This window comes from Zophobas morio, unplaced genomic scaffold (assembly GCF_036711695.1).
Source record: "Zophobas morio isolate AGI-343-1 ecotype UQ-CSIRO unplaced genomic scaffold, CSIRO_AGI_Zmor_V1 ptg000018l, whole genome shotgun sequence".
NCBI lineage: Eukaryota > Metazoa > Arthropoda > Insecta > Coleoptera > Tenebrionidae > Zophobas > Zophobas morio.
This window is the reverse complement of record NW_026972123.1, coordinates 3,526,121-3,552,520: the sequence shown is the minus strand read 5'-3', so window position 1 is coordinate 3,552,520 and position 26,400 is coordinate 3,526,121. Positions and strand designations below refer to the sequence as shown.

At 32.2% G+C, this 26,400-nt stretch overlaps 1 protein-coding gene across 1 annotated transcript; it reads right to left on the bottom strand.

Annotated features, from left to right (window-relative positions):
- Positions 1–1,736: 1,736 nt before the first annotated feature.
- LOC135131036 (peroxisomal acyl-coenzyme A oxidase 3-like) lies at positions 1,737–23,057 on the bottom strand. Its single transcript, XM_064058554.1, has 9 exons — positions 22,863–23,057; positions 6,542–6,838; positions 6,176–6,495; positions 5,848–6,127; positions 5,564–5,795; positions 2,501–2,734; positions 2,299–2,450; positions 1,962–2,249; positions 1,737–1,909 (listed from the first exon to the last, which is right to left on the bottom strand). The coding sequence occupies exons 1-6, from the start codon at positions 22,980–22,982 to the stop codon at positions 2,712–2,714; spliced, it is 1,272 nt and encodes a 423-aa protein (XP_063914624.1). The 5' UTR covers positions 22,983–23,057; the 3' UTR covers positions 1,737–1,909; positions 1,962–2,249; positions 2,299–2,450; positions 2,501–2,711.
- Between the last annotated feature and the right edge of the window lie 3,343 nt (positions 23,058–26,400).

Sequence of the window (26,400 nt, the reverse complement as noted above, 5' to 3'; positions counted from 1 at the left end):
ATGGTTCTTCCAGAATCATTCTTTGAAATGTATAAAAATATGCAAAATCCGCCCGATTTTCGACAAAATTTTTAAGAAAATTTTCGAAATTTTACTAACTACATTTTCTTGTAGATTTCAGGCCGCAGAAGTCATGTCTGCTTTCATTTCCTCGATAACTCCAATGGTTTTTCCAGAATCGTCATTTGAAACATTAAAAAATATGCAAACTACCTCAACTTTCGACCAATTTTCAACAAAATTTTCGAAATTTTACTAAATACATTTTCTTGTAGATTTTTGGGCCGCAGAATTCATATCCGCTTTCATTTCTTCGTTAACTCCAATGATTTTTCCAGAATCGTCCTTTGAAACATTCTAAAATGTACAAAATATCCCAATTTTCGACGAATTTTCATAAAAATTTTCGAAATTTCACTAAATACGTTTTCTTGTTGATTTCGGGCATCAGAAGTCATATCCGCTTTCATTTCTTCGATAAATCCAATGGTTTTTCCAGAATCGTCTTTTGAAACCTTCTAAAATATACTAAATACCCCAATTTTCGACCAATTTTCAACAAAATTTTCGAAATTTTACTAAATACATTTTCTTGTAGTTTTCGAGCCGCAGAAGTCATATCCGCTTTCATTTCTTCGATAACTCCAATGGTTTTTCCAGAATCGTCTTTTGAAACCTTCAAAAATGTGCAAAATCCTACCTCAATTTTCGACCAATTTTCAACAAAATTTTCGAAATTTCACTAAATACATTTTCTCGTAGATTTCGGACCGCAGAAGTCATATCCGCTTTCATTTCTTCTATAACTCCAATGGTTTTTCCAGAATCGTACTTTGAAAAGTTCAAAAATATCCAAAATACCCCAATTTTCGATAAATTTTCAACGAAATTTTCGAAATTTCACTAAATACATTTTATTGTAGACTTCGGGCCGCAGAAGTCATATCCGCTTTCATTTCTTCGATTATTCCAATGATTTTTCCAGAATCGTATTTTGAAATATATAAAAATATGCAAAACCCGCCCAATTTTCGACCACTTTTCAACAAAATTTTCGAAATTTCACTAAATACTTTTTCTTGTAGATTTCGGGGCGCAGAAGTCATATCCGCTTTCATTTCTTCGATAATCGATAATAATTTTTCCAGAATCGTCTTTTGAAACCTTCAAAAATATGCAAAATACCTCAATTTTCGACCAATTTTCAACAAAATTTTCGAAATTTTACTAAATACATTTTCTTGTGAGATGTACGAACTAGGTTAGATTTAATGAGACCAACAAAATCAGCAAAAAAGAAAAACAAATCGAGTTTCGAGAAACATTTTCAAGTGGGCGATAGAGTTCAATCCAGAAATGATTCAAGACATGGATTATGGAAGTATGGAATAATTACAAAATGTATTGGTAATCTACACTATTTAGTAGAACTAGATGACGAAATAAACAATAACAAAAAATTATCTAAACTGTTAAATACACAACATTACATGTACGTATGACCTTTGGGATGCATTAATAAGTAGGTAATAATTATTATATTGCACAAGAGTGCGTCTTTCAATATTCGCAACCTAGAAAAATAAAAAAAAAAATTTTCGAAAGTTATTTCGACAACACTATATTAGGTCCAGTTCAACAAATAGCGCTTCTTTGAAAAATCAAAAAATTGCCACTACTCACAACAACAAACAGAAACACGACATGTCGTAAGTTTTAAATTTAAAGAAAACCACTTCAACCTACCCAAATTTTTATTAATTAAAACCAACAAGTGTGACTACACTCTCGAACAAAAACACCAAAATCAAATTTTACTACTTTTCCAGTTCACCACTTCCTGCCACCAGCTCGGTCTGCTCATTCCATTAGGTACCGAAAACATAGCCGTCTGCAGCCTCTGGTAAACCTACGATTACCCAAATTAGTTTCAACATAAATTTCGAAAGAACAATCATCACTTGGCCATCCGAAGCTCCCAAAACCGAGTTCAATGCAAAATCGGGAGGAGCTACAGCATCAACCAAAGCAACAGCGTCATTTTTAATATCACTACACAAAGACAAAATTGCTTCGTGTACCAAACGGGACCCTTGCGGACCCTGCATGTAACCGCCTTCGTACAACGTGGAGAGGAATTTTTCCAAAGTCCAGAGACCATACAAAGAGAATAATTTCAAAAGGACATTTTTGATACTAACGTCAGTAGCTTCGTTGATAACTATCAACATCCGTTGCAAAAAGAAGTGCTACAATTTGAGTTTTTAAAACTCGCTTTTCCAAGAAAATTCGCGTTACCTGGATGAACGCAGTACTCAAACTTTTGGCAAAAAACACTTGGGTGTCGTTTTTAACCCAGAAGGAGCCTCGTGTTTGCTTTAAACTCTCGACTTTACTTTTGGTTTCTTTAAGTAAGTAACAGACTAACCACTGATGAGCGTCCACTATATCTGGAAAAAGAATCGTTATCTTTGGCTACACTTGTGAGACACGTAGGTACTTTCAGGTTTACATAGTTCTTGTACGTTTGTTGCGTGGAACTGGTGGGTGAGAATGTCGAAAGCGTCAGATAAGAAGTTCGCTGATTGTAATGGGGTTTCGATTTTTGTACCTTGTTCAATCTTGGGCCACAGTTTAATCAACCAGTTGCTGGTTTGTTGAATTATGACGTGGTTGTCGCCTTCGTAAGTACAATTAGCGTCGTGGTTGGCTCAAGTGTCTCCAATGCCACTCACTGAAATAGAGTAAAAAATTGGTCTAAAGAGTTTAGACAGTACTTCCCTCGCTGTCGGAAACTTGACGACTGCATGCCTATTGTGTTTTTTTTCTCATTACATTTTTGTAGTGGGAATTTAAAAAAAAATTGCGATGACGTCATCAACATTTTTGCAAGGACACGTATATCAGTTGGGATAAATGTAGTGTAATACTAAGAATAAAATTATTATATTCTCAAATTTTCGGGAAAATGAATTGGGTCGTTTTGAATATTGATTTGTAATAATCAATAAAATAACGAAAAATTTACTCACGTATACGTATCAGAGGCAACTGAAAATCGTGTATGTATAAACATTCTTAATTTAAGATGACAGGCGTAACAGCATACGTGAGAGTCAAACAGAGAAACTGTAAACAAAACGACCATCGGTTTTATTGCTTCGACTTCCGCTTGTTATATAAAACATTGGGTTTTATTTTAATTCTTGACGGTGAAATTCACAATTGGTTGATTATAAACATGTCTATTTCACATTCGCGGAACCAAGTGAGCGCATAAAACAAATGCAGGTCTGTAATGTTAAAGTCGATGTAAATAAGCGTGCTACCCTTATGTTTCAACCGAGTTCTTCCTTTAAAAAATTTTGTGTCTACCAAATTGGGTTGGTTGGGGTGTAATACTAATAATAAGTGTTGCCTTTAATTTAATCAATAAAATAAATTGACTTCATTAATTTTTTTGAACCACCTCTTAAGAAAATCTAAAAAATATGAATGGAATGATAAATCACAAGTACAAACTCATCATATTTTTTGCATTTTAGATAGGATTTATTCAGCAAAATTTAAGGGTGACGTCATCAATTTTTTTAGGAGGGATGAACAAATACATTTTGAACAAAAGTTTACCATGCTTATAATAACTTTAAAATATTCCCAAGATTTCAAAGCATTCGGTTTTGTAATTCCTGATTAAATCGATAAAATAAATTCACGCCTTCATTAATTTTTTTGAGTCACCCTGCATATGCAAATCCAAAAATATGAATGGAATGATAAATCACAAGTACAGACTCATCATATTTTGTACATTTTAGATACGATTTATTCGGCAAACTTTTGAGCTGACGTCATCAGTTTTTTGTAGAAGATAACCAAATATATTTTGACTAAAAATGTATTATGCTCTTTATAACCTTAAAACATCTGCAAGATTTCAAAGCATTCGGTTTTGTAGTTCCTGATTAAATCAATAAAATAAATTTACGCATTCATTAATTTTTTTGAGTCACCCTGTATATGCAAATCGAAAAAATTTGAATGGAATGATAAATCACAAGAAGAGACTCACCATATTTTGTACATTTTAGATAGGATTTATTCAGCAAAATTTTGTGGTGACGTCATAAATTTTTTAGGGGGGACGACCAAATACATTTTGATCAAAAATTTACCATGCTTATGATAATTTTAAAATATCTTCAAGATTTCGAAGCATTCGGTTTTGTAGTTCCTGAGTAAATCAGTAAAATAAATTTACGCTTTCATTTATTTTCTTGAATCACCCTGTATATGCAAATCCAAAAAATATGAATGGAGTGATAGATCACAAGTACAGACTGATCATATTTTGTACATTTTAGACATGATTTATTCGGCAAATTTTCGAGCTGACGTCATCAAGTTTTTGGAGGGGATAAGCAAATATATTTTGACTAAACATTTATTATGCTCTTTATAACCTTAAAACATCTGCAAGATGTCAGAGCATTCCGTTTTGTAGTTCCTGATTAAATCAATAAAATATATTTACGCATTCATTAATTTTTTTGAGTCACTCTGTATATGCAAATCCAAAAAATATGAATGGAGTGATAAATGACAAGTACAGGCTCATCATATTTTGTACATTTTAGATATGATTTATTCGGCAAACTTTCGAGCTGACGTCATCAAGTTTTTGGAGGGGATAAGCAAATATATTTTGACTAAACATTTATTATGCTCTTTATGACCTTAAAACATCTGCAAGATTTCAGAGCATTCGGTTTTGTAGTTCCTGATTAAATCAATAAAATAAATTTACGCATTCATTAAATTTTTGAGACACCCTGTATATGCAAATCCAAAAAATATGAATGGAGTGATAGATCACAAGTACAGACTCATCATATTTTGTACATTTTAGATATGATTTATTCCACAAACTTTTGAGCTGACGTCATCAAGTTTTTGGAGGGGATAAGCAAATATTTTTTGACTAAAGATTTATGATGCTCTTTATAGCCTTAAAACATCTGCAACATTTCAAAGCATTCTGGTTAGCAGATTAAAAATTAAATTTCAAAATGTTGTTTTATAATTTTGATTTTTTTTTCAAAAAATCTGGACGTTTCGGGTGAAAAGTCGATTCAGAGTTGTAAACTACATGTGTAGGACTATGTTATTTTATACAATTGAAAACCCATTTACTATGTACAATTTTGAAGTGACGTCATCGCATTAGTGGTGGGGATGATTAGACAAATTTTGGTTAGCGTTTTACCATCTACATGATATTCTTAATATAAGTACAAAATTTCACAACAATCGGTCGAGTACTTTCGGAGATTATCTGTCTAATAAAAATCCGGGACAACAGACGGACAGACGGACAGACGGACAGACGGACAGACGGACAGACAGACGGAAATGGGAGACCTATTTCTTCGTCTTCTAGGGGTCATGAAAGATCGAGAAAACGTAAAAGTATAGAGTCGGCCGACGGACTCGATTACAATACTTCCTTTGCTTACGCTCGGGAAGTAAAAAGTGGGGAAAAAGTCAGAAAAGAGTGTCTTACCTTTGAGGTAGCCGTGACCACCACAAGCTTCTCGACACTCTTGAATAGCGTCTCTGAATAACCAACCAGCTATGGACTTAGAAGCCGTAGACAGTACGTGGATTTCTGTTATCAAATCCGAAAAAGATCTTTTGTCTTGTTCTATTTCCAACTTGTCAATAATGTCAATCAGGTACATGGTAAACAATCTGACGATGTATATGGCAGCTAAGTATGGGAAAAGTCGATATTGCTGCCAAATAAGAAAATGTAATGAAAAAATACTTAAAAATCCAGAAACTTACATGTGACTGATATTCCAGAATCGGAATTTCAGTGTCTTCGTCCGGCCCAAACTGTCTTCTGACTGCTGCGTACCTTACGGCTATGGTGATAGCTCTAGCACCATATCCCTCTGCCAAAGTCGCAATATTAACACGCCCCTTGGAAAGAGCAGCAAAAGTCATTTGCATAACTTCTTGGACACTCTTAAACGAGGTTTTATATTCTCCATCCACAGTCACGTCTACGTACTTATTCAGAAGATTCTCGCGTGGAATGCGGTACTTATTGAACATTACAAACCTACAAAATACTAAACGAATCAAAGAAGAATCATTTTTCACAACCCACCCATTGTCAATTCCTTGAAGCCCCACTTTTTCACCCATATCCCCTATAACCAAACCCGGATAAGGCAACAACGTTCTCGCATCCCTGATCGGTACCACGAAACAATGCAACCCATAAAACACACCGTCCAGGACCAGCTGGGCAAACACTATTGCATGTGTCGCAGTTTTGCCCAAACCGCTAGCCCAACACTTCGCAGCTTCAAAATCTGGAGTGTCCATCACGAACTCTCCAGTTTCTTTGTCATAGGTTGCAGTCGTTCTCATACTCTTGGTGTCACTACCATGCCCGATTTCGGTCAAACAGAAGCACCCATTGATCTGAAATTCGTTTCCCCATCACGAAAACAACACAAGTATCACTCACCCTATTGTTTTTGGCGTCTTCGAGAAACTTTCTGTGTCTATCGGTGCCTTGATTCTGAAGAATATCTCTGAAGTAGTGTCGGTTTATGCCAAACTTAGCAAATGCTGAAGGGGCTATATGGATACACGTTCGTACCGCAGCTGCAACGGTTTTCGCTTTTCCGGTTTTTTCGTTAAAGTCGGTTTGAGTTAAGGCTACGGCTTGCTTGAAGGTTTTATGTCTTTGTTGGTCGAGAGTTGGTGAATGGTCGTCGGTTTGGAAGTCGGGGAGAGTTTGCAAAACATCGCTGGCGTAGTTCTGGACAGAAATAAGAAAAATTGCCAATCTTGAAGAAGCGAATTCCTTATCTATAGTGCCAGCATTGTCGCGTTCATATAGTGAGGTGGCAAAAAATCAATCATGTGATAATTTGGTTAAACATCCAAGTGGGTCATCTGCAAGTCAGGAAGGTAAAAATGACGTCCTTAATAATATTAGAAGTCAGGTGGATCCTGCGGCTCTGAACGCCCGTTTAAGAGCTTAAATCATGCTTCATATGTCCGCGAATCGGAGCAGATTTGGATATTACTACAGAAGGCCATCTACGAATTGTCAACAAAGTGGGATAAATCTCTTCCATCAGTAGACGGTATTATTGGTTTCATGGACAATCTGTCTTCATAAATTTTGCTTTTAGTTGTTTTTACATCATAATGCCAAACTGCTTTCTTTGTACTCAGTTTTTTGCGACAACGGCATCACTTGTGTTACATTTTAAGTATTTTCATAATTTAGACCCAAATAGTGTACATAGATGTAATGAAGCTAATTGCTGTCGAGATTTTGTTAATCTTAAATCTTTTAAAAATCATTTAAAATCAAAACATTTTTCACTAAATTGCTCGCCCAACTGCCATAACATAACACGTGCAAAATTAAACACATATGTACAATCGCACGCAAATGTTTTGAGCCTATGGGCGGATCGTTTTTGCCTGCCCTCACCGAAGAAGGCGGTCCAAATCCTTCAAGGGCAGAATTTGTAGGTAGGCTCAAACTACGACGAAATTCACATTTTACCCGATAAAATTTTATTGACAATAACGGGACGGACAGTAGTTATATATACATTTGGTAAGAAATATTTATGGCTCACACCAGTTCTCTCGAATTTGTCGGAGAAGATTTAGCAGGTAGTTGTTCCCATAAAATAATGGTCACTTTCGTTCGTGAGTAACGATGGTCCGGACATGAATTATTTTGCTTTCTAACATCTTTCGACCAATTGTTCCGTATAAAAAATTTCATCACATTTTCAAATAAAATACTCTTAAAAAAAACGATATTGTCGTTGAGTGACATGTAACTGGCATAATAATAAAAACGTGCCATTTTTGTTAACTGATATTTTTTTCATAAATGTCCCAAAATTATTAAATTTGTCTAATCATCCCCACCAATAATGTGATGACGTCACTTCAAATTTATGCATAGTAAATGGGTTTTAAATTGTATACAGTAACATAGTCCTACACATGTAGTTTATGACTCCGTGTTGAGTTTTTATCCGAAACGTCCAGATTTTTGGAAAAAAAATCAAAATTATAAAACAATGTTTTTCAATTTAATTCTGAATTTGCAAAATGGAATACTTTGAAATCTTGCAGATGTTTTAAAATCATGATAAACATGATACTATTTTAATTAAAATATATTTGCTTATCCCCTCTAAAAAATTTATGACGTCATCTCAAAATTTTGCAGAATAAATCCTATCTTAAATGTATAAAATATGATGAGTTTTATACTTGTGATTTATCACTGCATTAATATTTTTTAGATTTGGTTATACAGGGTGTCTCAAAAAAGTTAATGACTGATTCAATTTATTTTATTGAAGAAACAAGAATAGCAAAACTGAATACTTTGAAATATTGTTTTGAAGTTTTTGTAAGCATGGTAACTTTTTTGATTAATCAAATATGCGCAAAATCAAAAATCGGAAAAACTGAAATTCACTAATGCAAAAAACAGAAAATCGAAAAATACAAATCGTAAAAATCGAAAATCTAAAAATGGCTAATCAAAAAATCGAAAATTCAATGAATCAAATACCTAGGTCGATCTAAAAGTGGAAATTCACAAACCTCAAAAATCGAAAAATCGAAAATTGAAAAACGGGAAAACTAAAAAATCGAAAAGTCAAAAATTTGTAATATTGAAAATTAAAAAAATCAAAAACAAAAATAAAAAAATCGAAAATTAAAATAATCAAAATATATAAAGTAAAAAAAATTGCAAAGCCTAAAAACTGAAACGAACAGAAAAATCGAAAAAGCAAAAAATTGAAAAACCGAAAATTCTAAAAATCGACAATGGACAAATTGAAAATCGCAAAATTTAAATTGAAAAATTGAACATAGAATGTTTATTAGTGCCTTAATTACAATACATCACTATTGTTTGTGCACATGTCAGTTTACAATTTATAATATTGAATTCAAATTTAAATTAAGTCTAAAATATTTTGTCATTACAAAATTCTTCAACACTGTAAAAAGCTTTGCATGTCAAGTAATGTTTTATTGTCGTTTTAAAATGTGTAAATGGCGAATTTTGTATTGCAACGGGTAACATGTTAAAAAACTTTATTCCAAAATATTCGGTACCTGTCCGAGATTTTGTTAATCTCAAATTTTTCAAACACAAATCTGTATTATGACGCGTATTATAGGTATGGACATCGCGGTGTGTCTTATAAACGGTTAAATTAGACTTCACATAAATCAAACAATGGAAGATATAAAGCGAGGGTAAAGTCATAATTTTAAAACGTTTGAAGTGGTCCTTACAATCGTCGCGATATTTTAAACCACCTAAAACTCTAACAGCTTTACGCTGTAGACCAAATATTCGGTGTCTTGAGCTCGAGTGACCCCAAATCAATAGACCATATGACAACTGTGCTTGGATAAGGGCAAAATAGGCTACTCTCAAAGTTTCAAGGGGAAGTTGGTTATAGAGGTGTCGTAGTACAAAAATATTTTTACACAATTTATCGGCAACTATTTTCCCATGATCATTCCAAGTTAACTGGCGATCAATGTGCAAACCCAGGAATTTAGTGGACTCTGAGTATTCTTCAGGTATTTCTTCTTTTTTTAGACTGAATAACATATTAATGCATTTGTTTTCGTTAGTTGTTAACTTATTGCTGTGGAACCAACGCGTAGCTCTCGACTGCGCCCTTTCATGGATACAAATTGTCTCAGCAATGTTTTTACCTACTGTTAAAATGGTTGTATCATCGGCAAAAAGTAATGAGCGAGTCTGCAAATATCCCGGAAAGTCATTGATGTAGATTAGAAACAGTAGGGGACCCAATACTGAGCCCTGAGGTACACCGTGTGTAATGGGGAGGCTTGCAGAGTTTGCAGACCCGTTTCTTACAATTTGCCAACGCTCTTCCAAAAAAGATGAAATTAACTGACAAGAGGTGGGATGTAAGTTATACTTACATAGTTTCATTATTAGTATTTCATGCAAAACGCAGTCAAAAGCCTTTGTCAGATCTAAAAACGATGCCATGCCTACTTCACCCTTTTCCAAACACTTACTGACTGTATCAGTTAATGCCAGTATTGCATCAGTAGTGGACTGGCCTTTCCTAAATCCATATTGAACTGGAGAAATTAATTTATTATCTTCCAAAAAGGAATTTAATTGATTGCATAGAATTTTTTCCAATATTTTGGAAAAAACTGGTAGTAATGCTATTGGTCGGTAATTACTAGGTTTACTACTATCACCATTTTTATGGATAGGAATAATGACACCTGTTTTTAAACACTTTGGGAAGATAGAATTTCTAATGCATAAGTTAATTAATTTGGTTAATGGCGATATCAGTAAATTTTTTATATATTTAATTATAGTTACATTAAGTCCGAATATGTCAAGTGAATTACTAGGTTTTAAACTATCTATTACATCTCGAACCAGGATACCAGATATTTCAGAAAAAGTAAAATGAGTCGGCACATTACAATCACTTATCACACTATTATCACAGTCAGACATTAGGTACAATGGGTCATCACAGTTATCAGGCAAATTTTTTACTAGGTTAGAAGCTACAGTACTAAAATATATATTAAAATCATCACAGGATATATCACAGTTACTATTTGTTTTTATTTTATGACTAGATAATTTGTTGGTACTATCTTTGATAATTCGCCACATGACTTTTGATTTGTTGTTAGCCGTGTCAATAATTTTTTTGTTACTGTGAATTTTTTTAAGCCTAATTTGTTGACGGTAAATCTTCCTATAATTGTTTCTTGCTTTCCTTGTTTCAGAAGAATTTATAATTTTGTCCAAATTATTTAAAAATTTGAGAGTATCTCTCATAGCTTTTAAGTCATTGTCAAACCATTTGGATCTACTTCTTAAATTTATAGTTTTTTCAGGAAAAGCAATAGTCATACTAGTACATATAATTTCTATAAATTTACTAAATTTAGCGTTAACATCAATTTCCTGACTTTCAATAAATCTCCAGTCACTATTTGAAAGTAAATTAAACAGTATGTTTTTTCCAACTTTTGTTATTGGCCTATGTGTTCTTATTAAGTCAATATTTGGTGAAGTACCTTTTAAAATGGACATTTCCAGTTTTATTCCTGTGTGATCAGATAATGCTAAATCTAATGGACTAGTTTTGCAATAATCAATATTAATATTTGTGAAAATATTATCCAGGCAATTTAACTTTCTTGTGGGAAAATAGAAAAATCGATGAATTGAAAAATCGAAAATTCGACTACTCAAATTTTCTAAAAATCGAAAAATCATAAAACTGGAAAATCCAAAATTCTAATCATCGAAAGTCTGAAAACTGAAAATCGAAAATTCTGAAAAGCGGAAAATAGAATATCGAAAAATTTAAAAGCATGAAAATTGAAGTCTAAAAACCGAAGAATGGAAAAAATCGAAAAATTAAAACCGAAAAATTCAAAGATTTAAAAAGAAAATCTAAAATTCAAAAATCTGAAAATTGAAACTCGAAAATTTGGAAAATCGAAAAGTAAAAAAATTGAAGTCTAAAAGCTGAAAAATGGAAAACTGAACAATCGAAAATTCGAAAATCAAATATCGAAAAATCGAAAATTTGATAACTCAGATATGCGAAAAACAGAAAATCTGAAAATACAAAACTGGAAAATCAAAAATCTAAAAATGGAAAAACCGAAAATCGAAAATTCAATGAATCTAATACGTAGGTCGATCGAAAAACTGGAGATTCACAAATCTGAAAAATCGAAAATTTGCAAGATTGAAAAACCGAGAATTGAAAAATCAAAAAACCGAAAAATGGAAAAATCAAAAATCGAAAAATAGGAAAACCGAAAATTCGAAAATTCATAATATTGAAAACTCTAAAAGTCGACAATTCAAAAATCAAAAAACTGGAAAAAAATAATCGAAAAATCGAAAAGTAAACAAATTGCAAAGCCTAAAAACTGACGAACAGAAAAATCGAAAAATCGTAAAATCAAAAAGTGGAAAATCGAAAACTGGAAATTGAAAAATCGAAGATTTGAAAATCGACAAATTGAAAATCGGAATATCGAGAATCGACAAATTAAAAAACCGAAAAGTCGAAAAATTAAAAAATCGGAAATCGAAAAATGAAAAAAAAAAAACGAAAATTCAAAAATCGAATAATCCGAAACTAAAATAATAGAAAAGTGGAAAAGTAAAAATTGGAAAGTCTCAAAACTGACGAACAGAACAATCGAAAAATAAAAAAAAAATCGAAAAATATCTAAACGTGGAAAATCGAAAAATCGAAAATCGGGAAATGGAAAAACCGAAAAATCGAAAATCGAAAACTCGAAAATTCGATGAAACAAATACTCGAAAAAGCGAAAAGAAAAAAATTGCAAGGCCTAAAAATTGAAAAATCAAAAAATCGAAAAAATGAAAATCGAAAAAACGACGATCGAAAAAAAATCAAAAAATCGAAAAGTGGAAAATCGGAAAGTAACAAAATTGAAATCTAAAAGCTGCAAATTGCAGAACAATAAAAACTGAAACAAACAGAAAAATCGAAAAACCACAAAAGCGGAAAAACGAAAATCGAAAAATCGTAAATTCAAAAAATGGAAAATCGAATAATCGAAAGTTGAAAAATCTAAGGTCGAAAAATAAAACAACCGAAAAATCGAAAAATTTTATGATTAATGGAAAATCGAAAAATCGAGAATAGAATAATTAAAAAATCGGAAAATTGAAAAATCAGAAATCGAAGAATTAAAAACTTAAAATCGAGAATTCAAAAATCAAAAAAATCGGAAAGTAAAATATAAACGAAAAATTCAAAAAAAAGTGGATAGAAAAATGGAAACTGAAAAATCTAATTCGATGAAACTGTTGGTCGATAAAACGAAAAATCGAAAATCGAAGTGACCTTTTTTTGAGACAGGCTGTATAAGTAAATCTAAAAAATATTACTGCAATGATAAATCACAGGTATAGACTCATCATATCAAATTTTACGATGACGTCATGCATTTTTTGGCGAAGATAAGCAAATACATTTTGATCGTGGCTTTGAAAGTATTCTTCGACTTTCGTTCCATTTCAAAATTTACTCTTTGTATATTTCAGTGGTCACAACGAGTTCACTAACTACGCTGAAGTATGCAAAGATTAAATTTGTCACCGAAAAGATGTCGGAAGTAATAAATTATCCTATCGGTCGAAGAACGTTCGGTCCGGTGTTACACCTCGACCCAAGAGAGACCGCAGTAAAGGATAACAAATGGAACGGATAAAATAAAGCGTCAAATATGATTGATAAACAAACTTCAAACCAAAATTAAGAAGTTTATAAACTGAACATTTTTTTTGCTTTTTGAAATGTACTACACTTCAAAAAATGTCCGTGACTTACTTTAATGTGAATTTTATAACTATGGTCGGCACAATTAGACCTAATATTAGTGTGATTTTGAGCATATTCTCGATGTTATTAGAGCAGGACAGGTTTTTTTTTCTAACTAATTGACAAGATTTCAAAGTATTCAGTTTTGCAATTCTTGATTTCTTCAATAAAATAAATTGACTCAGTCATTATTTTTTTGAGTCACCCTGTATGTATAAACAAATCCAAAAAATATTAATGGAATGGTAAATCACAAGTATAGACTCATCATATTCTGAACATTTTAGATAGGGTATTTATAAAATTAAAACTAATTCAGGGTAAGAATTTGGTCAACACGTAAATTTCGTTGTAGTTTGAGCCTACCTACAAATTCTGCCCTTGGACGATTTGGACCGCCTCCTTCGGTGACGACCGGCAAAAATGATCCGCCCATAGGCTCAAAACATTTGCGTGCGATTGTACAAACTGATGGACCAACTATTGACCAAATTGAGTCAACGGAATGTCCAACTTGTGTTCAAAATGAATGCAAAATTACTAAGAATAATAATAATTATTCAGTACTTGAAGAATTTAAGCAGTTACTGGATCGACATACTTTATCACTAGTTGCAAAATTTTATGATTCTCCTTTATTGCCAAGAAATGTTATTCAACAAATTGTTGATAATATCAAAGAGTACGTATCAAGCGGTTTTATTATATTTTTGAAAAATTTTATAATTGAAACGAAAAATGATGTTTGAATATTTAACTAAAGCATTTCAACCGTATGCGTCAGAATATCTTCGCTTTAAATTTTTTGAAAATTGTAATTATTACATAAAACCACAGGAATATGTTATAGGAGAACGTCAAGAACGGTGCAAAGTCAATAATACTATACTACTTAAAAATGTAAATGTAACTGCTCAATTTGTTCCTTTACGAGTCGTATTTAAGCTTATTTTTCAAGAAAAGAATTTACTAAAAGATATATTATCATACATAGATTCTTTAAGTAACGGCACTTCTACCATCTCTAATATTTACCAGTCCGTGCACTTTAAAAATATTCTTTCAAAATTTAAAACAATTTCTGATAAAAAGTCAATAGTGCTACCCATGTTTATGTATTTTGATGACTTTGAAACCGGAGATCCTCTTGGATCCCACAGTGGCACACATAAACTAGGTGCAGTATATATTAATATTGCCGTATTTCCTCCAAAATATAGATCGATGTTGAAAAATATTTTTTGGCACTTTTGTTTCACAGCAATGATAAAAAATTTTTGGAAATGAAACCATATTCACAATATTAATTCAAGAACTTGCATTTCTAGAGACTGAGGGAATAACTGTTGAACATTCAGAGGGGACAGTACAAGTATATTTGGTTTTGACTTTAATTCTAGGAGATAATTTAGGTCTACATTCGATCATGGGCTTATCAGAAAGTTTCAGTGGAAATTTTAGTTGTCGATTCTGTAAAATAGACAAGCAGACTGCTAAAATCCAAATTAAGGCAGATCCAAATTTACTTAGAAACTCTGAAACTTATGAAAGTGATATTTTGAAAAATGACGTGTCGCTGACGGGACTTAAAGAACGATGCATATTCAACAAATTAAACTATTTTAATTTTACTACAAATTATTCTGTTGACATAATGCATGACATATTTGAAGATGTATGTCATTACGATATGAGACACATATTAATAGTTATTTATGTACCAAGGGCACAAAGAAGATGTTTATATTCGAGGGCAACGTTTACAAAATCGAGGGCCTCTGGCCCGAGATTTTGTAAGTTGCCCGAGATTTATAAACATCAAGTTGTGCCCGTGGTGCATACAAACTTTTATTTTTCACGAAAAAATCTAAAAAAAAACACTAATTTATATAATTAATTCGTAAAAAAAAAATTTACGTGGCGTTGAATTTGTTGTCAAGGAGATTCTATGTTTATTGCAAACACAGCGTCTATTCACGGTGTCAACACGTATATTTTCGACCGCGGAAATGAATGAGGAAAATTGTGAAATTCCAGAAAACATTGTGAAGAAAGCACAAAAAGCCAATGAAAATGTGTTACTTGGAACATCAGGATCCATATATGAAAAAGAATACAAAATTTTCCTTAATTGGAAGATTAAGAAGTGGCTTACTTCCAAGAATTGGTGAGTTATTCTGTTTATAAAATAATTATTTAACTGTGTTTTTCATTTTTAGTCAGAAAAATATTCACCCAGTTCCTTATGGTGAAAATACTCGATGGTCAAGACAACTTTAAGAGTAAACGACAACATAGACACTTCTAATTATCATCGTTTGACATATTTCTATAAAAAAAAACCAAAAGGTTATGTGGCAAAAAAATCCCGAGTTTTGACTGGCGAACAAGTCATGCAATTTCTAAAAGATGCTTCCGACAACAGATATTTACTTCAGAAGGTAAACTAAGTTATTTTTTGATGATTGTAATTAATTTAAATACGAATGTTTTATGTAGTAAAGGTAGTTGGAGGATGAGTGAACACAATTCTAGATTTTTATATAATACGTTATTCGGTGCTAGCAGAATGGAAGCAGAGGCAGAAATAATTCCAATAGAGGCACCTCCGAAAAGTTTAAGTTTACCTGAATAGTTTGGTATGAATAGCAAGTTTGTAAATTGTAATTTGTATCTTCGTTATTAAATAAATTGTCAAAAAATAAATAAGTAGTTAAAAATAAACAATATTTTTTTTTTAATTTTTGTTTAATTCGGTTTAGCAAAATAGGGCATAATGAGAGGGCATAATAACTCTTTATGCCCGCTCATTGTGCCCCGGATATAAGATGCCGCTTTACTTTAAAAAAAATAGTATATTATTAACCAAGGTTGCAGAGCCAAGCATTCTAGACCGAGCGCAAATTAGAACCCGAGACGCGCAGCGTCGAGGGCTCTGAAGCGCGAGGTCTAGAAGTGACTTTGCAACCGTGGTTAATATACTATTTTTTTCATTAGCAGAAATCATAAGACAATAAACTGAAAAAATAAACGTTAAATTTTTTGACGCAACATGATTTGTTTTGATTTCTAATCAAACTTGATCTAAATCTTCAAAACAAAGAAAACCGTTTATACTTGTCGCGAAGTTAATCATTTTATCTTCTACCGTCTACCAACTACCATGCGTATACTCAAGTAATGTTTGTAGCACACATTTGTTCATTTTTACTTCCCGAGCGTAAGCAAAGGAAGTATTGTAATCGAGTCCGTCGGCCGACTCTCTACTTTTACGTTTTCTCGATCTTTCATGACCCCTAGAAGACGAAGAAATAGGTCTCCCATTTCCGTCTGTCTGTCCGTCTGTCCGTCTGTCCGTCTGTCCGTCTGTCCGTCTGTCCGTCTGTCCGTCTGTTGTCACGGATTTTTATTAGACAGATAATCTCCGAAAGTACTCGACCGATTGTTGTGAAATTTTGTACTTATATTAAGAATATCATGTAGATGGTAAAACGCTAACCAAAATTTGTCGAATCATCCCCACCACTAAAGCGATGACGTCACTTCAAAATTGTACATAGTAAATGGGTTTTCAATTGTATAAAATAACATAGTCCTACACATGTAGTTTACAACTCTGAATCGACTTTTCACCCGAAACGTCCAGATTTTTGGAAAAAAAATCAAAATTATAAAACAACATTTTGAAATTTAATTTTTAATCTGCTAACCAGAATGCTTTGAAATGTTGCAGATGTTTTAAGGCTATAAAGAGCATCATAAATCTTTAGTCAAAAAATATTTGCTTATCCCCTCCAAAAACTTGATGACGTCAGCTCAAAAGTTTGTGGAATAAATCATATCTAAAATGTACAAAATATGATGAGTCTGTACTTGTAAACTATCACTCCATTAATATTTTTTGGATTTGCATATACAGGGTGACTCAAAAAAATTAATGAATGCGTAAATTTATTTTATTGATTTAATCAGGAACTACAAAACCGAATGCTTTGAAATCTTGCAGATGTTTTAAGGTTATAAAGAGCATAATAAATTTTTAGTCAAAATATATTTGGTTATCTTCTACAAAAAACTGATGACGTCAGCTCAAAAGTTTTCCGAATAAATCGTATCTAAAATGTACAAAATATGATGAGTCTGTACTTGTGATTTATCATTCCATTCATATTTTTGGATTTGCATATGCAGGGTGACTCAAAAAAATTAATGAAGGCGTGAATTTATTTTATCGATTTAATCAGGAATTACAAAACCGAATGCTTTGAAATCTTGGGAATATTTTAAAGTTATTATAAGCATGGTAAACTTTTGTTCAAAATGTATTTGTTCATCCCTCCTAAAAAAATTGATGACGTCACCCTTAAATTTTGCTGAATAAATCCTATCTAAAATGCAAAAAATATGATGAGTTTGTACTTGTGATTATCATTCCATTCATATTTTTTAGATTTTCTTAAGAGGTGGTTCAAAAAAATTAATGAATTCAATTTATTTTATTGATTAAATTAAAGGCAACACTTATTATTAGTATTACACCCCAACCAACCCAATTTGGTAGACACAAAATTTGTTAAAGGAAAAACTCGGTTGAAACATAAGGGTAGCACGCTTATTTACATCGACTTTAACATTACAGACCTGCATTTGTTTTATGCGTTCACTTGATTCCGCGAATGTGAAATAGACATGTTTATAATCAACCAATTGTGAATTTCACCGTCAAGAATTAAAATAAAACCCAATGTTTTATATAATAAGCGGAAGTCGAAGCAATAAAACCGACGGTCGTTTTGTTTACAGTTTCTGTGTTTGGCTTTCACGTATGCTGTTACGCCTGTCATCTTAAATTAACAATGTTTATACATACACGATTTTCAGTTGCCTCTGATACGTAGGTATACGTGAGTAAATTGTTTCGTTATTTTATTGATTATTACAAATCAATATTCAAACGACCCAATTCATTTTCCCGAAAATTTGAGAATATAATAATTTTATTCTTAGTATTACACTACATCTATCCCAACTGATATACGTGTCCTTGCAAAAATGTTGATGACGTCATCGCAATTTTTTTTTAAATTCCCACTACAAAAATGTAATGAGAAAAAAAACACAATAGGCATGCAGTCGTCAAGTTTCCGACAGCGAGGGAAGTACTGTCTAAACTCTTTAGACCAATTTTTTAAGAAATAATCACATCAAACATTGCGTACATAATCTCAATTTTTCTTTTTGAACCGGTGGTCGCAAAAGTTGAATTTGCTCCCTCTAAATGAGTCGACATTTGCATGCGTCATTGCTGCTAGTGAAAAAAATATTTTATACTACACGCAAAGTACTTCACTTTAGAAACATTTAATGAGAGATTACATATGTTTAATTTTGGTGATGAAGTTACGAACAGACCACCGAAATTACACAAAGTTTTCACACTAAAAATAAAATTTCTATGTCTGCTAGTGAAATGCGATGTTTTGTAACTTATTTTGGTGTTAGGTTAGGTTTAGGAGATCTTGTTCCAGAACCTGATGAATTCTGGAAATTTGATATAGTCTTACGAGAAATAGTCAATTTAGTAACAACAACTAATGTTACAAATGAAACTCCAGATACTTTGGAAACTTATATTATGGAACACAATCAGCTTTATCAAACACTTTTTCAAGATACTCTTAAACCTAAGCATCATCTACTATCTCATTATTCACGTATTATGCAAAAGATAGGACCACTTGGTTGTATATCTTCAATTCGGTATGAATCAAAGCACCGACCATTTAAAACAGCTGCAACTGTTTGTGTTCTCGACGAAATATAACAAAGACATTATCTACTAAACATCAGTTACAACTTTGTTATAGGTTTATTAGTAACGAAGGTTTCAAGAGTAGAGATTTGGTAGGATCATTTGAATATCACTCATCCACTTTATTACAAAATTATCTAGATATTCTTCCAAATTCGTTTTCACATTGTTTTGTAGCTAAGTGGGTTTCGTATGGAAATATTAAGTTAAAACCTACATCTGCTATTTTGGTAGGGTTTAATGCAGAGCTTCTTCCTGAATTTGGAGTTTTAAATGCTATTGTTGTAAATGAATCAAATGAAGTTGGATTTATTTATACAAAATTAGAAACTTTGTGTTTTAATTATCACCTATTTGCTTATGAAGTTGAACCCACAACAGATATTAAGTTTTTTACATATATTGATATGATTGAGAATCCTCTTGTATCATTATGCACCATGGCAAATGGTAAAAAATGCATTGTTATGCAAAATGTTCCCTCATTACCTCATAAGTATTAGTGTAGTTATTTGATCATTAGTAATATAAGTTTTTTGTAAATTGTCTCTAAAATATAATACTTATTAAACATCAAAACAGTGTTTCACTTCCCCCTTAATAATAATAATTTTAAGTAATAACCTTTGGCTGTCATAACAAAGTGAAATTTGTTCTGGATTAACATTTATTTGTTACCACAAATATCTCTATATATGCCATTACAACTGGCATTTAGTTGCAGATAACAATCTTCTCATTATTTACGTTCATCATTTTGCATTGTTCGTCCAACAAACTGAGAATTTTGTGTAGAATAAAACATTTTGTTGTTAAACGAAACAGAAAATTTGTTGCTGCAAGACACAAATTTTGTTTCGCTAACACAACTGTTAATAAGAATAAAACTCTTTTGAAACAACAAATTCTTTAGTTGAGGCTATATTAACATACAAAATTTGTTATGGTGGTCAATATCTTTGTTGTCAGAAGAAATTATTATTTTGGGATGGAAGTAATTTAAAATTTTCGCTTACTACGGAAGATGAGGTTTTAGACATAATTTCTGCTCTAAAATCAAATGCGTCAGGATATGATGGAATTACCCTTCAGATGATCAAATTATGCTTCTCTGTTATATGTAAACATATGGTTCACATTATCAATTGCTGTTTAGAGACTGTTTTTTTTCCACAAAGTTGGAAAATGGCCCTTGTCCGTCCTGTTCCCAAATCAACTGTTGTCAAATCGTTATCTGATTTACGGCCTATAAGTATCCTTCCAGCGTTATCAAAAATCCTTGAGAAAGTTATTTATGAACAGGTTTATAATTACATCTCTGCTGAGAGCATTCTAACAGAAGATCAATCTGGTTTTCGTACAGGCTTCAGTACAACTTCTATTTTAGCAGTCACAGTGGATGACTGTATAGACTCCATTGATAAAAACTATGCAGCTGTAGCTACCTTTCTAGACTTCTCTAAGGCTTTTGATACGCTGGATCACGACCTACTATGTGCTAAATTGCAGTACTATGGTTTTGATTTAACTACGACTAATTTTTTTAGATCATATCTTTCCAATCGTTATCAATAAGTTGTGCTTGAATCAGGAAAATCTGAATTAGCATTAATTACATCGGGTATCCCTCAGGGATCGATCTTAGGACCCATCTTATTTATTATATATACTGCCCAATTGCTAAGCATGCCTTCATCAAGTAAAAAAAGAGCGTTTGCTGACGATACGCAACTTTTGCTTCATTTTCCCTTCCCTAGTTGAGGATGCGTGTAATGATGTAAATAAAGATCTTGTGAATATTGTTAAAGCTAGGTCTTCAATCAATTTAAAACTTAATGCTGATAAATGCAAACTAATGTGCTTTGCACCTAAAAAACTCCGAATGGCTATTGCTAATAATATAGATATTAGAATTGGAAATAAGAAGCTGCCTGTTTTGCAAACTGTAAAGAACTTAGGTCTCTTTATTGATGATGATTTTAAATTTAAATCTCATGTTTCGAACGTCATAAAAAAATGTTATTCGGCGCTAAAAATGCTTTATTCCAATTTTTTAATTTTGAACTTCAAACTCAGGAAAAAATTGTGTGAAGCGTTAGTATTATCTCATATTAACTACTGTTTTATAATATACTATCCATTTCTTGATTGTGTTGACAAAAATCGTCTTCAAAAAATTCAAAATAACTGCTGCCGCTTTATTTTTGGGTTGAGGAAATATGACCATGTGTCAGCCAAAATTCGTGAACTTGGGTGGATGAAGCTGGACGTAGTATTTCAATATCATTTAGCAGTTTTTGTATATCGGTTTTTTTAAAACTCCATCACCTCCGTACTTGCGTAGGAAGTTTCGCTCAAGACAAAGTATTTTAGATACTAATATACCACTAAGGAACCTTCAGCAGTTGTCAATGCCAAGATTGTTTACCTCTATTTTTTTTAAATCGTTGTCATTTAAAATTATTAAGTCTTATAATCAGTTTAATTCTGAATTGCTGTACTGTACTTCTGTGAACAGCTTTCGGAAAAAAATAAAAAACATTCTGTTGCACTCGGAATCGTCATAAATTTAGCTATCTGGGACGCCTATATTTGTAGATATATATTCTGTATCCAAATTCTTAATATTTACTGTTAAATTATTGTGTGAATTATATATTTTTGTTGTCGTTATTATATACATATTTATATTATTATTTTTTTCATAACTATTGCGTCTCTAAGTTAATTTTATTATTTTATTGTTTTTGCATTGAGAATATTTATTTTGTAAGGTTGAGTGGAATAGCCTATGGCTAGACTAGTTATAATATAAACAGATGAATTTTTAATCATTTCCTAAGGACGACTTACTTACAATATTTAAACCGGTTATGCAATTAAAGTTGTACTTTATATCGTCAATCGACATCATTATTTTGAAAAAACTCAATCATGTGCGTAATAGCGGTGCAAAAAATTATTTTCTGTGCAGACAGGATTATTTGAAGTAATTAAAATAAGTGACGAGTCGAGGATTTTCATACATGAAGTTTATTTCGACAGAACTTCCCTAGCCCATGAAATACAATAAAACCATGATTATGATAACCTTAAATATTATTGTGTCAAATTTTATAAAATTTAAAAAAACTTACTAAGTAATATAAATTTTAGTTTAACGTTTAATCATCTACACGATATTCCCAATATACATACAAAATATGACCACAAGCGGTCCAGTAGTTTCGGAAATTACTTGTCTAATAAAAATGGATACAGACACCAGACAGACAGACAGACGGAAACGGGAGACCACTTTTTCGTACTCTAGGGGTCATGACACGTCGAGAAAATAAGAAAGTGCCAATTCGGCCGATGGACTCGATTACTAATACTTCGTTAGCTTACTCTCGGGAAGTAAAAACGAACAAACCAAACAAAAAAATATGTTTTGTCCACTACTGATAAGTACTTGAATAAATAAACATAAAAAATCGCTTTGAAGTAACCGCTTTGAAATTTGCAAATATAATAAACGAAAGCATTTTTAAATAATTAAGTGAAATTTAAACTACTTTGGTCAATTTTTACCTTACCAGAAATCGAACAACTTCCTCGCTTTCAACAAATATTTTCATTTTTTTCCAGTCGAAAGAGGCTTTGTTTCGATAAAAGTCCAACGGTCCTGGAGGAAAATCGGGTAAGAGTGACGACATTTTTGCTAAAATTTGCGAAACGAGTTTGATATTATGTAGTCTGCTCTAGCAACAACTGAATACGTTAAATGTAAACACTCGTTTATTTATGTTAACATGAGATGCGGGGAAAACGTTTAACACTAGCGAGCGGATTTGTATGCGCTTGAAAATTACGAAACTTCAAAAATAATTTGTGTTAGCAAAAATGATTTAATTCCACTTAATGACAGTGATTTTAGTTGTTTAGAACTACTAAAGAATATACTTAGCTATTTGTTTATTCATTTCGCTTTCCACATTTTTAATTCAAGTTGTAAATAATTATAGTTTTTACGTAAATGCTCTGTACAAAGTTTTTGTACCTTTGTGTTCAAGATGGCGGCTTAACAACGCCTTGTCTTAAAGGTCAGTTTTACACTCATATTTGTACCAGATCTGTTTGATGGTTTCAACAAAACTGTGCTCCGCTTCATTATGCGACTAATATTCAGAAAAATGTTGCCAAGAACAGTATTCTAGGAGTGGTTAAAATTTCGCCCACTTTGTACTACTAATAATAAATGTAAAAAGACTTGATTCGTGGATCATTATTAATATTATTACCATTAGTATTACATAAATTAAAGAAATCTTTAATGACTCATTGAATTTTTGGTAACAATGATAATAAGAAAATTTGCGTTATCTGGATGAACGCATACTCAAACTTTTGGCAAAAAATACTTGCGTGTCCTTTTTAACCTTATAAAGTATCTATATTTAAATGAGGTACCTAGGTAAGGAGTGCAGGATTGTAATGTGATGCACTATGACGCACATATGCAGACAATCAAAGAATAACAAAGAAATCTTTCCCTATTATCATCGTATAATCGGTGCTCCCATGTCAAATGTAACGAACAAAAAAATATGTTTTGTCGACTACTGCTGATAAGTACAGGAATAAATAAACATAAAAAATCATTTGGAGAAGCCGCCTTGAAATTTGCAAATAATGCGTTTTAAATAATTTGGCAGTTTTTTCTAGCTGAGTAAGAAAGTTGTGTGTCCCATTTTAGCAACAACTGAATACATTAAACATGAACACTCATTTATATTTAAGTGAAAATTTGACTACGTTAGTGTGGAAATGAAAACAAACGCAAAACGAGCCGGATTTGTATGCGCATGAAAATTATAAAACTACAAGGTTATGATAAAGTCATGTACATAATTCATAAAATTCATGTCAAGCCTTTTATTTTACTCCCCATTTTTAATATGTCGAAAAATGTATGTCCAATTTGTAAAAGTATGACGTAATCAATGATTTTTTTAAATGGGACGCTATAATTTTGATCCGATTATTTGATAAAGCTTAATTTCCTACACATGATGTAGGAGTTGCATAACAAAAAAAAGGTCGAAAGTTATTTCGACAGAACTTTCCTCGCTTCTGAAGTACATTCCAACAAACCAACTGTTCTCATAAAAACTATAAAATTGGATTTTGCCGAATATTACTTTTTCGTGATAACCTCTATGGAGTAAAAGCAATATAGAAGGTACTTGTCACAGTGTAATAGAAAAAAAAGAAGGTTCGTCTTCTTAAAAAAAAAAACAGTTGGAAGCCCCCAAAAGTAGCCAGTTATATATTTGGACGAATTGTTTAAATATCTGGGCACGACGGCGACGGTCACTCCGCCGATAAGCAACTGATGCAATACACGTTATTCTTGTAAAGTTTCCGGGAGAGACTTTTGATGTATTCATTAATGAATCATATTTTAATTTTGTATTGTATTACAACCAGTGCATTGATTCACACCAAGCATAATGGAAAAATATAAATGCGTTGTAAAGTACATGGATAAACTACATATAGTGTAATAATAACAGTTATCTATTCTATTATTCTATTTTAAAAAAATTGGTCGAAAGCTGTTGCGACAGAACTTCCCCCGCACCTAAAGTACAGTGAAACATATCCAGCATTTTTGAGTTGAGTTTTTACTCTACAGAATTTTGTGATGACGTCATCAACATTTTTTCAAGGACATGTATATCAACTTGGATTGGCGCACTGTAATACTAAAAATAACAGTATTATATTCCCAAAACTTCATTCTAATTCATGCTAATTTCTTGTAGAGAAATGAGGATTTTGCAATTAAACTCCGCCCTTCAGCTCACGATGAATAAAATATTCATCACAAATGAGAAGGGGTGGGTGGGCGGGGCTTATATTTTGTCCATTTTTTCTTAATGTATGAAGTCTTCTTTTCCCAACAAGAAACTGAAAACATGTTTAAATATCCTGCTGTTGAAAGAAAACTCTATATATTTAAAAAACAAAAAAAGTAAGCCCCACCCACCCGCCCGGATTACAATTGTGACGAGTTTTTAAAGGCGGAGTTTAATTGTAACATCAATATTTTTCCAAAAAATTCTATCCTTTTATAAACATATTTCAGATGGTTATTTCTTGTAGAGAAATGAGGATTTTGCAACTAAACTCCGCCCTTCTACTCACGATGAATAAAGCATTCGTCACAATTGAGAAAGGGTGGGTGGGCGGGGCTTATATTTTGTCCATTTTTTCTTAAAGTATGAAGTCTTCTTTTCCCAACAAGAAACTGAAAACATGTTTAACTATCTTGTTATTGAAATAAAACTCTATATATTAAAAAAACAAAAAAAAAGTAAGCCCCCCCCACCCGCCCGGATTTCAATTGTGACGAGTTTTTAAAGGCGGAGTTTAATTGTAACATCAATATTTTTCCAAAAAATTCTATCCTTTTAAAAACATATTTCAGATGGTTATTTCTTGTAGAGAAATGAGGATTTTGCAAACTAAACTCCGCCCTTCAACTGACGATGCAGAAAACATTCATCCAATTGAGAGGGGGTGGGTGGGCGGGGCTTATACTTTGTCCATTTTTCTTAATTAAGAAGTATTCTTTTCCCAACAAGAAACTGAAAACATGTTTAACTTCCTGTTGTCGAAAAAAAAAACTCTATTATTAAAAAAACAAAAAAAAAAGTAAGCCCCACCCACCCGGATTTCAATTGTGATGAGTCTTTAACGGTGGAGTTTAATTGTAACATCAATATTTCTCTATAAAATTCCACCCTTTTAAAAACATATTTCAGATGGTTATTTCTTGTAGCGAAATGAGGATTTTGCAAACTAAACTCCGCCCTTCAACTGACGATGCAGAAAACATTCATCCAATTGAGAAGAGGGTGGGCGGAGCTTACATTTTGTCCATAATTTTTTTAGAGGGATGAGCAAATACATTTTGATCAAAAATTTACCCTGTTTATGATAACTTTAAAACATCTCACAGATTTCAAAGGATTCGGCTTTCCAGTTCCTGATTAAATCAATAAAATATATTAACGCATTCATTAATTTTTTTTGAGTCACCCTGTTTAAGCAAATTTAAAAAGTATG

Excerpts from the sequence above, each read along its gene's own strand:
- LOC135131036 (XM_064058554.1), bottom strand. The coding sequence starts at position 22,982 with ATGTCGTCACTCTTACCCGATTTTCCTCCAGGACCGTTGGACTTTTAT. Across the intron at positions 6,496-6,541 it reads AAGACGCCAAAAACAATAGG|ATCAATGGGTGCTTCTGTTT; the intron begins GTGAGTGATACT and ends AACGAATTTCAG. Across the intron at positions 5,796-5,847 it reads TTCTGGAATATCAGTCACAT|CAATATCGACTTTTCCCATA; the intron begins GTAAGTTTCTGG and ends CTTATTTGGCAG.